The sequence below is a fragment of the Molothrus aeneus genome, chromosome 11 (genome assembly GCF_037042795.1).
Source record: "Molothrus aeneus isolate 106 chromosome 11, BPBGC_Maene_1.0, whole genome shotgun sequence".
NCBI lineage: Eukaryota > Metazoa > Chordata > Aves > Passeriformes > Icteridae > Molothrus > Molothrus aeneus.
The window spans coordinates 14176280-14190807 of NC_089656.1; the positions used below are offsets into that span (position 1 = coordinate 14176280).

Genomic DNA, 14528 nt, shown 5'->3' on the forward strand with positions numbered 1-14528 from the left:
AACTTATTGCTGATACTGTTCAAGCAAGAAACATTAAAAGCTTTAAGAAAAACAACCAGAGAGTAAAACCTTGGTATTTCTGAGGCTCAGCAGACAGCACCACCAAAACACCCTCATGGTGCCATTGCTGCAAGGAAAGTCCTCCCAGACATTCCTGAGGGAATTCAGGCAGCCCAGGCTGCTGTTTGATGGCAGCAGTGCCCAGCCAGCAGCTCCCCCTGCACAAAGGGGTCTCAGCCCTGCCTTGTGCCTCCTCATCCCATCCCATCCCATCCCATCCCATCCCATCCCATCCCATCCCATCCCATCCCATCCCATCCCATCCCATCCCATCCCATCAGGTCTGGAGGAAGGAGCAGGGCTGCAATTTATTTAAAAGCCAATTAACACAATGGTAACATGACAGATCTCTTTAATTAGATGCTCTTTGTGTCATTTCTTAGAATAGGGAACAGGTGAGAAGACAAAAAAAATTTAAAAAACCAAGAAAACCTGGAATATGGCAGCTAATAAATTAACTGATCAATTTGATCATGTGGGACTTCTAGTTAAAAAACCTTAAGAGGGCTTTAGATAAAGATATAGGAGTGCTCATCAATACTTTATTAATATTTACTTAATATACATTAATACTTTATTATTTAAATATCTAAACAATTTTTCAGAATAATATTTTTAACTTCCTCTAGAGATAAGGTCAGCATTAAAAAAAAGAGCATCAGTATGAATACAGGCAAACTCCATATCTTAATATCTATATTTTATATTTGTTAATAATTTATACTTTAAATATTAGAATCTAAATAAATCTGTACAATAACAGCTGCAATTCTGGGGCAGTGTCACACGTCAGGGATGGGTTTACATATCTTGAATGTCCTCCTGGGTTTACCCATTATCATCTCTGTGTGTTACTACTGGAAGCATCAGCTGACATAATTTATTTAATTTATTTAATTAATAAGCTTTCCAGACAGTAGTTTGCAGGCTGGTTTTGTGTCAGGTTTATGGTTTTGGAGTCGCTGGTGTCTCTGATGTTCTCTGCTGGTCGACTTGACTGCAAAACCATTAATATAGAGGAGCACCCTGCCCGAGCTCCTCACTCTTCTCACAGCTCCAAAATCCTTTGCTGGATTTATGAGGGGGGAAGAATGGACCTCCATGGACAGGAGCCTCACTGGATTTTGTAATTTACCTTGAAATCTAATGGGTAATAATCCCAGGAAAATGATGTTGCATGGCTGTCCAAAGACAACCTAAACCTGCAGCAATAACGTGAACAGGAGGGTGCTGAGCTTTTCTCTCCTCTGCTCCATACCCTCCTGTTCCTGACATGCATAAGGCAGGGATAACACTGCAGATGCTGCTGGGAAGTGTTTAAATCCAAAGCAAAAATCTGTTTCCAATTATGTCTCAAAAAAAAAAAAAAAAAAAATTTTAAAAAAATCCATAGAAACTTTTCTGTTTAGAATTGTTTCCTGACATCACCTGAGCTTCCTGCCAAAACTCCAGATTATCTTGGTGTGTTCCAGATTTTACTGCTTGTTTAAGTTGTTTTTTTCACACACCTATGCAGGAATGCTTGGAAAAAGTTGGGTTTTTTTCTTTAGAAGTGTGTTTGAGACAAATACTTCAAAGCAGTGACAGAAGGGTTTGCTTAAACTCACACCATGTTACATTCATGGACATTCATCACTTCTGAGGCTCAGCAGCACCTCTGGAAAGGCTCCCAGGGACTTGCCAGACATAGGTAAAACTGTACAAAAGTGATTCATTTCTTGTAACATTTATGACCCTTTGTGATTCTGGGGATTTGGGGTTTGCTTTCTTATGTCTTGTCTCATCCCAAAGGGATTATTTGATTCAGTAGCTGGATGAAAGGCTTTAGGGGAACCATGTGGAGGCTTCCACCCTACAAGAGATGGATCAGGCTGCTGCTCCCAGCCACTGCATCTCCAGGAATCAAACACACACAGAGTAAAGAAAAATGGAAAGATCCTCCAGAGCCTCCTGGGAATTGAGTAAATGGGGGCTGATGTGGTTTATAAGGCTCATGAGAACAGATACAGAGCAACCACACACATGGGTGCCAGGGCCAGATGTGCCCCACTGGCATTTTCCAGGAGCTTGGAGTCATGGTACAGCAAGAGTGGAGTTACTCTGAGGAAGCCAGAGCATCACAGGATGGATACCTGGGCTGCTGAAGGACCAAAACAAGCTTTTTTACAAACAGAATGTGCAGGCTCTCACAGGCAGCCCTGGAGATTTTCTGCTGTGTGTAACCTCCAGCTGCTGGATCCCCTTTGTCTCTCAGAGCAGCCCAGCCTGACAGAAAGATGCTCAGAAAGCAGCACCTGGAAGCTCACCCACCCTTCTCCCTGTGCTCCCTTCTGATGAGTTGTTTTGGAAAGGTCTGAGTTGCCAGGTGTTATTTCCAAGCCTGGAAGTGAAACAATTGACTGAACGACAGGAGCCCAGGGCTGTCCTGCAGCACAGCCAGAGGTCACAGGCAGGGGACAGCTCACCTGTCACAGCAGGACCCAGTGCCTGTGTCCCAGCAGAATTCCTCCAGTTGTGTCTGCTTCTTGTAATGCCCCCACTGCTGGCACATGGATGGATTTGGACACAACAGAGAGCTATTCTGGGGACCATTAACATTATACCCTTAATGAGGCTGGAACTGGTCACAGACTTCTAAGCCAAGTCATGAAAATGCCAGTTCAGTGAGCAGCACATCAGGAATATTCTGTGTCTGATTAAACCTTTTTTTTTTAGAAAAATATCTTAGGTCAAAACAAGAGAGAGGAGACCTGATTGCCTTTTGCAATCACAGATGTGATTGCTCCACTGCTGTGCTTCCAGCTATCTCAGCACATGCTATTGACCTCTTGGAACAGCTTCTATCAGTTATTAGGGACAGTCAGCAATCTCTGCACGAAATCTTAGAATGAATCTTGGCTGTAGCTGCAGGTTGTCAAACACAGAGCTCTGGGCTACAAGCTTAGAGCTCCAAGTACAAATGTTTTAAAATGTGATTTTGAATAAATGGAAATCAGCCTGGAGAAGAGAGGAGGAGACCTCAGAGCACCTTCCAGTCCCTAAAGCGGCTCCAAGAGAGCTGGAGGGAGACTTTGGACAAGGCCATGGAGTGCCAGGACCAGGGGCACTGGCTTCACACTGACAGAGGGCAGGGATGGATTGGATATTGGGAAGAAATTCTTCCCTGTGGGGGTGGGCAGGCCCTGGCACAGGGTGCCCAGGGCAGCTGTGGCTGCCCCTGGATCCCTGGCAGTGCCCAAGGCCAGGCTGGACAGGGCTTGGAGCACCCTGGGGCAGTGAAAGGTGTCCCTGCCCAAGGCAAGGGGCTGGAACTAAAGGATCTTTAAGATCCTTTCTAGTCCCAGATATTCCATGGTTCCATGATGAAACCAGTGTATCGGTTTTGGAAAAATATCCTTGCAGGAGGTGCCCTCTCTCAAATGCCTGCTGATACTTTAATCTTTTTTGTGCAACAATCTTGCCCTGAGTCTTTACTATCCACAAACCATCCTGCTGCAGCAGCTGACTAAAGAGAGCAGCCACACTGTTCCCAACCCCTTCTTCCAGCTGAGAAATGCACCAGTCATGAGCAATGCAGCCTCATCCCCACTGGGAAAATGTGCATCACACACCTGGGAAGCTGTGGAAGCACACAGCTCTGGGAGCTCGGAGTTCAGAGCAATTATACAATTGTGCTCTGCACAGGGAACAAAACAGACATTAAATATGGGCCATGCTCAGTTTCACCTTGCATGGTAGCTCCTGTTGTATTTCAATCTGGTGAATCCAGTCCTTGCCTTTTGTTTTCTTTCTCTGCATCTTCCTGCTTCCATTTCCCCCTGTGCTCTCACAAGTCTGCTGCAGCTATTACATTAACAAAATGCAGGGATGAGTCCTGGATAATAACATTTTATCTGGAGCCATGCCATGCTGGGAAGATGGTAATTTAGTTAATTGAATTCCATCTAAAAGGGAACTGAATCAATATTCCAGCACAGTGCTGGAGCACGTGGCTGGCAGTGAAGCATTGCCTGAACACACGTGGTCAAACCAATCTCAGGGCATGACAGGAGGAGCCTGAATTCAAGTGTTGGGTTTAGGTGACAGAAGCTGCACTCTGAATCTTGTCTGAACACGATTTACAGCTTGTCTGTGTATTTTGGAAAGCATTGTCCATCAGGCTAGCAGTGAAGTGGAAAAGTACTGAGGGAGCAGGGCAGGTACAGCTGCACAGGGCAGGTGTTTGCCAGGACCTGCCAGCACCAGCACAGAGCCCTCTGAGCAGGGATGTTCCCTGGGGAGCGAGGTTTGGACAGCACACGAGCTCTTCTTGGTGATCCTGCACAGGGACAGAAAGGGTAAAACCTCCCTGGCCATATTGGTATCCACTGTCTCCCTCTTCTAGGAACAAATCTATATCCTTGAGGGCCAGAGTGATCCATCCTCGTCAGTATTTCTGGTCAAATTGCTCATCCTAGAGAAAAATGACCTCTCAGAGGAGCCAGTTCCCTCATCCCCAGCACACAACTTGTCAAAGCATGAAGCTCATTAGCCTTGAGCCCAGATGATTTTAGAAGCTCTCTAGGGAAGGGACCTTGGGGCAGAAAACACATTTTACAGCTAAATTGATTGCAAATCACCCACCTGATCCTTCTGGGCTGCACATCCCAGTGGTAAGGTGAGACACCACCTTGTAAGAGAGTCAGGATTTGTCTAAAACCCAGAGGTGGCAGTTTCTGGTGTCAGGGCACCACAGGGGACAAGGTCTGGTGAGTCTCTCCACTGTGGGAGCGTGGCCAGAGGGTGGCCAAGGGAGAGACACAAGTGGGAAGGAGAAAATATCTTCATGTCTGGAGCTTGGACCAATGCACACAACACAAACTGGCTGAGACACCTCCCTGCTGGCTCCTCTGCTGCCAGGGAATTGCAGCTGGCTGCAAAGTGTCTGTCTGGGGCTGGTGAGGAGCCAGGCTCAGAGCAGATGCTTGGCCAGAGGAAGGTCATTAGCATGAGGAGATGGCTGCAGGCCCTGGGTTTGGGCAGTGTCACTTTTCATCACACAGAGCAGGTCTGCAACTAATGCCCCAAAGGCTCAGCAGCCTGTGGCACCACTTCAAGCTTCACTGGGCAAAGAGCTGGAGCTGCTGGTCTTGTGGAAGTTTCTTCAGGTTTTGGTCTTCTCAGGTGCTGAGCAATCCAGCTCAGCCTCTCCTTGTCAATCCTGTGCTCCACTGCCAACCACTCCAGGAACCTCTGCCTTCCTGCCCACACTGCCCAGGAGAGCTGCTGTTTAAAGGCCATATTCCTTGCACTTACCCGTGTCTCCAGCTGGATTTGACCACTTTGAGGAGCTGTGGGATGTGTCTGTAATCAGGTCACAGCCACAGAACTGCAGGTGCTGTTTCTAAAGGGCATTCACACACTCCTGCAAGGATGAACGGGGCCTTGGACATGCACACACAGAGCCAGCAACCCTCAGGAGATCATTACACTGGTATTTAGTAAGATTCCCCTTCTTGGTGAAGACCCAGATCAATATCTTACTCTTCCCAGAAAGCTGTTCCCATCACCTCAGAGGACATGATTTTTTTCAGGCTGATCTGGGGCACTTTGCAGCCAACAGATCCAGCCAGTGTTTACTGGCATAAATTCTCCCGGGGCTGCTTTGGCATGACTGAGATGCCTTTTGCATGCTGGGAACAGTGGGCACTGGAGCTGCCTCCTCCAGAACCAAGAGGGTGGAGGGGAGAAATTCTGTGTAAACTGTGGAGAAAGTGGTGAAGGACTTGAAGAGGTGCAGGAGTGGGTGAGGAGCCTCTTTATGCAGGGGGTGGCAGCAGGTGGGAGCTGTGAGAGCTGTGAGCTCTTACCTGAGCTCTGCAGGGGCTCCACAGGCTGTGAGGAAGCTCAGGAATCAGCAGGGAGAGGCTGGCTGGTGGAGCTGGCTGTCCTGGGAGATGCTGCAGCCCTGCCTTGGATGAGCCATCACCTGAGCAGCAGGGTGGGGAGGCCCTGGCACAGGCTGGCCAGAGAAGTGTGGATGCCCCATCCCTTGGAAACATTCACAGCCAGGTTGGACGGGGCTTGGAACAACATGGAATCCCTGCTCATGGTGCAAGGGCTGGAATGAGATGGTCTTTAAGGTACCTTCCAACCCAAATAATTCCAGGATTCTGTGATTCCCAGGATTCTTGATTTCCCTGTATCAAAACCACATCAACACCTGCAACTCCCCTGCAGAGCTGTCCCCACATGGGAGCTCCTGTGCTCCACATCCAGGTCCTGAGCAGGGCCACACACAGCCAGGGATGAGTCCTGTGGGGCCTGACCTGCTCACCTCTTCCCAAAATAATCTTCCTTTGCCAAGCCTCCAAGGACAGGGCTGAGTCACCTCCACAGACCTCAAGGCATGCAGGGCAGCCTGTCCCTGGGAATTCTGCAGCTCATTTGTGCACTGGGCAAGGGAGTCAGCAAAGGGTTAAAGTCTCCCGGCCTCTCCCTTCACAAGCAACAATTTTTGAGAAACTTTGGCTCTTCATAAGGAGCCTTTAGGGATAGACAGCCACAAACTCCCTTCAACCCCCTCAGACGAGAAAAGAGAGGTAACATCCCCCAGCCCTCACTGAGGATGGGGCTGAATCCAGCCTGGAAGAAGACAACCAGACCAGCTCTTCCTTCTCCTGTGTTTGCCAAAGCAGTGTCTGGGATGCAGAGGTGCAGTGCTGTGCCTCGACAGTGAGCGAGCCTGTGCCAGCCTCATGTGTGCCCCTGACACATCCCTCACGTCCTGAGCAGTGCCAGTGCCACAGCTGAGGCACCCGGGATAGCCCCTGTGGGTTATTTAGGGAGCCTGGCTCTGCGTGGATGACCCTGGAGGTGGATGTGCAGCTGCAGATCCTGGCGTGCCCGCCCAGCAGCCCTGCAGCAGGCTCAGCCCGTGCCTGGGGCCGGGCTCACGGCCCCTGCAGCCGGGTTCCGGCTCTCTCTGAGTGACCATCCCATCCCGGAGCTGCCGTGCCGCCCTGGAGCCCGGCCTGTTCCCAGGGATCGTTACCAGGAGCTCCTCGTGTGTTTGGTTGCAAACAGAGCAGCAGTGGGAGCCAGGCGCTCGTGTTTGTGTGCCTGCGGTTGCCCAGGCAACTCGGGGCCAGCCAGGAGCTGCCAAAACCCTCGGTGGCCAGGGCCAACCCCCGGCACAGCTGCCCGGGGCGGCCGAGCCCCCTCTGTCCGGCCGGGGGAGCAGCCAGAGGGGTCGGGCCCACGAACAAACCAGAGCGGAGCTCAGTGCGGACGGGGTTTATTGCAGAGCCGGGTTACAGCGCGGGCCTGCAGCATCCTTTGGTTTGGGCTTCACGAAGGGAGCGGGAGGCCACCGGGGTTCAGGTCGGAGACCTTTGCCGCTGTCCAGGCGACACCGAACTGTCGCGGGTGCATCCCGGGGCTGGGCCGGGAGCGGCTCCGGGACGAGCGGCACCGCAGGGCCTGAGGCTCGAGTGCCGGGGAGCGGCAGGGCCAGGCAGCCCCGAGGGGAGGGAAGGAGGCGGCTGTGGTGGAGCTGCTGCGGGTTAAGGCAGGGCCCCGGAGGGCAGCACAGCGGCGGTGCCCGGTGGGACACGGAGGGTGCCCCGAGAGCCGGGGCTGAGGTAGGGAAGGTGTGGGTGCCGGCGGGCAGGGGAGCCCTGAGGAGCAGCGCTGTTAGTGCGGTGTGGGGCTGCGGTGACAGCACGGGGGACACGGAGGGGCGGGGGGATCACAGCACGGGGGGGGACGGACGCAGCGCTGGGGCAGAGCTCTGGGCCCGACGATTTCCCCGATCCCCCCAGCGCCGGGGGCCGATCCCGCCAGCCCGGGCCGGTCCCAGCGCAGCCTCCCGGGCCCGGCTCACGGGCACGTCCCGGGGCTGTGACCGAGCCCCCGGGCCGGTGGCACCACGGGCACCCGTCCCTACTTTTTGACTTTGGCATCGTAGGTGCCTGCGTTCTTGTAGGCACTGACGTAGCCGCTGGTGTCCACGATGTTCTCCCGGCCACTCTTGCCCTTGCCCTTGCCGCTCTCGTCGAAGCGCTCCTTGTGGGAGCCCGTGTACTTGGAGGTGTCCGTCAGCCTCTCCACGGCTCCCACTGTCTTGGCTTTCTGCAGTGGGAGATGGGACATGGGAGACAAGAAGATCCCTTCCCACACAAGTCCCATCCCTTGCCCCACACAAGGTCCTGACACCCACCAAAGACCCTGCTGTGCCCCTGTGCCCTATGAGACCCTCAGGTCCCCTTCACCTGGGGCCATGGGGTCTCCTAGAAAGCATCTGCACAGTGGGCAGAGCCCCATCCTCCCCTCCTGCTCCCACAGCCCAGGGGCTCCTCACTCACCGTGACACCCACGTTAATGGGCTCCTTCCCTGCCACCAGCTGGCAGATGGCTTCATAGGCCTCCTCTTTGCTCTTGTCCTTAAACCTCTTGGGGGCCAGCTCCTCCAGCGCCTTCTTGAACTCCTCGTAGTTGATGACACGGGCTGTCTTCCCTCTGCAAGAGCAAAACTCAGGCTGCCACCAGCACATCTTTGCCTCCAAATGGGATGAGCTGCATCAGAGAGACCCTGACTTTGTTCTGCGCTCACCCACTTCTGAAATTCAGCTGCAGACGAATGGGCTGGGCACAGCTGGTGCTGAGCTCCAGGAGCCTTCCAGACAAATGCTGCTGAAGTCCCCATTACCAAACACCAGGGTGCATGGAAGTGCTCTAGGACTTGGTGCTGGTGTCAAGGAGGGGAGTGCATCCATCCTCACTGCTCCCAGCCTGCCTGGGTTGCCCACCACACTCTCTCCTCTGGCAGGCATCAATCCTCCAGTCAAATTTGGAAGGACATGTACAGAGCATCTCTCCCATGAGCTCCTGGTCCTCATCTCTAGGGCAGCACAGCAACTTGCTCTCCTGCACCCCAAAAACCTCCCAGTGCTCAGTTCCATGTGACCCAACCCAGGAACATGGGAATTCCTGGACAGAGCACATGGAAGAAGCAGGTTCTCCACCTGTTCCCACACCCTGGTGTGGAGCGTGAAGCATCATTGTGTCCCCAGGGACCCTAAAAGCAGTTCCAGGAGCCTTTCAGCCCTTCAAGCTGCCTCTATTACTCCCATGGACCAGGATCCTCCCCAAGCTTGGGTGTTAGCTGGCCAGGCCCAGGGAAGGGCCACAGCACATGGGACAACCCTGAGAACCTTCCTCTGCTCCCTGTGGCACCTCTTGAGAGATGGGAACATGGCAGAGCCAACCAGGCCTACCCCAGCTCTTGGAGTGGGAGCAGGGACACAATCTCTGCACCAAATCTGAGCCTCCCACCTCCAAATTTGGGTTGATTTATCATTAGGTCTTGCAGAAGCAGCCACATGTCCCCCCTGAAGGTGGGACACTGCAGGACAGCTCCCACAGCTCTGTGACAAGTGGAATGGACAGCCTGGGCACACAGCAGGGGGAGCAGAGCTCTGTGGGGACCCCACACCCAGACACCCACACCCTGCCCATCCTGCAGAGGCATCCAAGTCACTTACTTCACCTTGGAGAAGACAATGTCCACGTCGGTGCTGGTGACGCTTTTGCCGTCGGTGACTTTGCAGTCCTTGCACAGCTTGGCCCAGTTCTTGCCGTTCATCTCCTGCCCCGTGGCCTTGGTGTCGCCGTAGATGGCGAATTTGCGGAAGCTCTCCTCCAGGGATGCCACCTCAGCATTCCCGGCCATGGGGCTGCAGGATGAGCCCGGCACCACCCAGGCTCCTGCTGGCAGCACGGCAGAGCTCAGCTGGCTGCTCGAGGCCCTCGAGGGCAGCAGCGGGAGGAGGAGGAGGAGGAAGGCTGGCGAGGATGGAGGCTCCGCAGCAGGATCGGGGTGTTGGCAGCACCTGCAGGCGTGGGGTGAGGGCTGACAGCAGGCTCGGATGAGCCCCGAGGCCGAAAGCCAAGAACGCGTCTTGGGGAATGGAGGCTGCTGGTCGAGAGCTGTCAGCAGCGGGGCTGCCGGCTCCGGGGCTGGCGGGGAGTGAGTGCATCAGCCTGTCCCTCGGGAGTACTCTCCGGGAATGACGCAATGCGTCCGCCTTCATCCCGCTCGCTCTCACATCGCACAGCGGCCCCGCCGCCTGCCTTCAGCCCCACCTCTCCCCTGCCTCCATCCCCCTGTGCGGAGCTGCAGCACCCCAGCCTGTGACTGCCCCCAGGGCTGGGCCAAGCGTGATGCCCTGCAGGGTGACAAGCAGCAAACAAGTCTCTGTACCCCGTGGCGGCACTGTTGCTGCTGTCCCGTCCCCGCTCGCCATCGCCTCGCCAGCCTCGCCCTGGCGGCTCAGCATCCCTCACCCACAGCATCTCGGCCGGGACTAGGCACGGCTGAACTCCGGGGAGCTCCAGCACCCAGGGGCTTCTCCGGCACCCCGAGGCGCAGAGCGGGTACATCGCCCGGTGGGTGTCCGGGCAAGAGAGGCTGGCGTGGGGCCCCGGAGCTTCGGCGAAGGCCGGGGAGTGGTCCCTAAGACCGTCGCTAGGGAGGATGGGCGTTGCCTGGCGACCGTCGCTAAGGAGGCGCGGCGGGGCGGGGATGCCGCCGGTCCCCTCCCGGCCCCGTCCTCCCGCGGGCTCCCGCAGCCCCGGGCCCGCACGGCCCCGCAGCGGCAGCCGGGCCTCTCCCGCCCGGCTGGGAGGTCTCTGCCGGCGGCCGCGGGGTGCCGGGGCAGCGACGGCCCCCGCCCGCCCTCCCCCCGGGTTTCCTCCCTCCCTCCTTCCCCGTGCAGCGGCCCCGGGACGGGCACCCGAGGGGCGGCGGGCGCGGGGGTCCCGGTCGCTCCGTCTCTCACCTCCCAGTCACTCGCTCCCCTCCCGGCGCCGCGCTCTGAGGCGGGCGGGGGCGGCCCCGCCGCCTGTTTAAGGCGCCGCCATGGGGACGGGAGGGGCCGGGCCGCCCCCGCCCGCCTCCCCCGGGCCGCGGCACGGCGGGAGCGCCCTCGGGGCGGGGAGAGGAGCCCGGGCAGCGGACCCGGGACCACCTCTGGGACCCTCCACGAGCCCATGAAGCCTCTCTGCTTCCCCACGAGACCCTACCAGCAGCACCTGGCTGGTCTTTCCTACACTCCACAAGGTCTCTCCATCACCTTACAAATCCTCAGCGTTGTCCCACAAGGTCCCTTTAGCACCCCCCGAGGCCCCACCATAAACCCACAAGGTCTCTCCACCACCCCTCAGCACAGACTCCTCCTGGCACCCCGGCTGTGCTTTACCCTGCAGCCCTTCCCCTGCCCCACACAATCACCATGCCCCCCATAGAGGAACTCTGCCCAGGCTGAGGAGGCAATGCCAACCCCTCTGGTGTGTCAGGGACCGTGGTGAGCACCTGTGGCCCAGTGGGACTCCCTTGGAGCAGCCACATGCCAGCACTGCCACCCTGGCAGCCTGGAGCATGACCACAGCAGGGCTCCCAGTGGGTGCTGCGAGCTGAGGCAGTACCCAAATATTGTGGTTGTCATGGAGCTCCAGCACAACCCACATGTCTTACTCACTGCCCCACCTCAGCTGTTTGCCCAGAGCCTGCTTTGATCCCCGTGCCCTCCTGGCATCGCTTGGGGCTGCAGGGCATCGTGGGTGATCAGCTGCAGCACCAGCAGGAGCTGTGCAAGCAGGACACACAGTGTGAGATTTGCTGCTGCCTTGGGGGTCCTGAGGACAAATCAGCAGCTTTAGGGACTGGGAAGTGGCTCAAACATCAATCTTTGGCACCCTGTGGTCTGTCTGCCCTGCTCCCTGTGCAGAGAAGATGCAGGTTAAGGACAAACACAGGTGTCCCCATGGCTGAGCTGCCCCAGGGCATCTGTTCTGCTTGTGCACCCAGAGCATTTTGCTGTGGGGCACAGCCCCAGTGACAACCTCCCCCACTTGGCTGAGGGGTACCTGTTCTCTCCTGGGACACTGTTGCCAGTTCTTGACTGGACAAAGACATGAGCAACCCACTCATACTGATTCTTTCTTGGATTGGGGTCTGGAGACCTCCAGAGGTAACCACCAGCCAGCTCTGGGAATTTGGGATCACTAACTTTACCTCTCACTTCAGAGCTGAGTGGCCGGAGGCCCCAGGTGTGTCACAGCCCCTGGCCCCTTTGGGTGGGCCCAGCTGGTCAGACACATGAAGGACCCCACTTTATTATTCCCCCAACCAACCCTGTGGCCCCTGAAGAGCTGCTCTTTTGCAGCCCAGTCAGAGGCAGGGTGGCAAGGACATCCTGGAGGGGACAGTCCAGAGTGGGAAGGGTAAGTGTGGAGGCTCACCTGATGCCAGAGTCCAGGCAGATCTCTCCAAGCGTTTTTCCTCTCTCTGGTTTGTCCTGGTAGAGCTCAGACATGGCCAGAGAGCCTGGGAGCTACATGGAGCAGGTGGCACCAGGAGGATCTCCTGGTCACACATTCTTCCTGCTCCTCATACAATGGGAAAGCAGGTTCCAAAGTGCAGAGGGTCAGAGCTGACAGTGCCTGGCTGTGAAGTGGGAATTTCAACCTCTCTGCAGGCCAGCAAGAACCCAGGGGTGTGATCCCACCTGCAGAAGGTGAGGAGGAGCTGTAAACTCTCTGTCTTAAGGGCAAGGGAATAAATACTGCTACACGGAGGAGGATGGTTAAGTCTTGATGAAGGTACAGCCTCATCCTTAGCTTGCCCTGCAGCTCCCACCAGAGCAGTGTCTGGCTCTGCTTCCAGCTGACAGCCCCAGACAGGAGCCAGGTAACATCAGCTGGAGCACCCAGCAGGACTTGGCAGCTGTAGGCAGTGTGGGAGCCGGGATCTCCGAGCCAGCAGCAGGTGGAAAAGGAGTTGGACATGTGGGCAGCTCCTCTGTAGGAGCTTCAGCTGCTCCTGGGGCTGCAGACCCAAGGAGCCAAGCAATGGCACACGGGGAGAGCCGGGCAGGGGGGCGCTGAGCCACGGCTGCTGAGCTGCCCACGGGCTCGGGTTGAGCAGGTCAGATTTCGGTTCCTGAGGGCTGGGGTTTGTTGTGCGTTTGTTGTCACCATGACAGCCCTGTTGGGATGGAGCGTGGTCCTTGGCCGGCTCCCGCTGTTCCTCACGCAGCCCGGAAAAGGAAGCCCGGGAGGAGGCTGTGACTTGGTCCGCAGCCCGCGGGACGGGCAGGAATTGAAAGGGAGGTTGCACAGCTCCTGTGATGTGATGGAGGAGCATGCACACGGCTCAGGGCTCAGCTCGCCGGGGGCCTTTCCCTTCTAATCAAGGTCAGGATGTTCCCAGGCTGTCTCCTGCCCCAGGGACGCAATGAGCCGAATACTCCAGCGCTCACCCCGGACACACCGGGTGAAGCTCACGCACAGCTGCATCCCCGAGGTGCGCGTTCGGCTGCTTCCTGCTGAGGCTGTGTCCTTCCCACCTCACACAGAGCTCGGAGTGCTGTGACTGCTCAGGGTGCAGCTCAGAGCTTGCACGAGGGCACAAGCACAACCTCCGAGCACCCTCTGTGCTCACCCCCATCCTCTTTGCCCCTCGCTTCCCCCGAGGCTGGGCACCGCAGCCTCCCGGGACTCATCCCGTTCCAGGAATGATTCTCTGGCTCGGCCGTGTCTGGGGTGGGATGAGGTTATGCGGGAGCGCCGCTTCTCTAGCGCGAGTTGCTACAAAACAGAGGGAAGTGTTTCGGAGGTTGTGCAATATGTACACGGTCACCCCAGCAACAGCGTGTCCACAAGGCATTAGCGGGGCTTAGCTGCGGCTGCTGAGCGCGATGGGGACCGGGCTGTGCCGAGTCCGTGCCGGGTGTGCCACCGAGCACCAGCTGCGGGCGTGCCATGCACAGCTCCGGGCACAGGAGAGGGGGAAAACTTCATCCTCCTTCCTTTTGCCCACCCTGCAGCTCAAGGCAGCTCATTGAGATGCTCTCAGCATGTGTCAAAAGCAGTGCAGGAACAGAGTCCTATAAAATCATTTCCCAAAGGAAGGTCCCCTTGACTTCAAAGAGGAAACAAAGAAACTCGAGCCAGGCTCAGACATGAAAGGAACCACGATGTGCATCCCATGCCAAGGCGGAGGCTTGGAGCAGGCACCGTGGGGCCTGGCACAGCTGCCAGACAGTGGCCAGGGACCATGACATGATTTCAGAGGATTGTGGAACGCTGTCATCCTGCGAATCATTGTTTCTTCCTAATAAAAAGCCACAGTGTCTTGTGGTGGAAACAGCTGGTCCAGGGCATTGCCTTCAGCTGGTGGGAGAGTTCACACCCTGGCAAAACCCTTTTATTTATTTATGCTGGAGAAAGTGCTTGAGGATATCAGACCTCAATGTGTCTGCAGTGATGGGGAGCTGAAGCATCAGGACTTCTGCTGTCAGGACCTTAACCCAGCTTTCTCATGGCTTTGGGCTGCAGCTTGTGGTCATTGCAACCCTCTGGTGCTGAGCCCAGGACTGCTCTGCCCATGCTGGACTCTGCAGCAGCACCCCAATGTGACTTGTTCC

The 14528-nt window shown here is 56.2% G+C and overlaps 1 protein-coding gene across 1 annotated transcript; it reads right to left on the minus strand.

Annotated features, from left to right (window-relative positions):
• Positions 1–7320: 7320 nt before the first annotated feature.
• TPPP3 (tubulin polymerization promoting protein family member 3) lies at positions 7321–10979 on the minus strand. Its single transcript, XM_066557365.1, has 4 exons — positions 10881–10979; positions 9585–9932; positions 8406–8559; positions 7321–8172 (listed from the first exon to the last, which is right to left on the minus strand). Exons 2-4 carry the CDS (start codon positions 9770–9772, stop codon positions 7984–7986), a joined length of 531 nt encoding a protein of 176 aa, XP_066413462.1. The 5' UTR covers positions 9773–9932; positions 10881–10979; the 3' UTR covers positions 7321–7983.
• Between the last annotated feature and the right edge of the window lie 3549 nt (positions 10980–14528).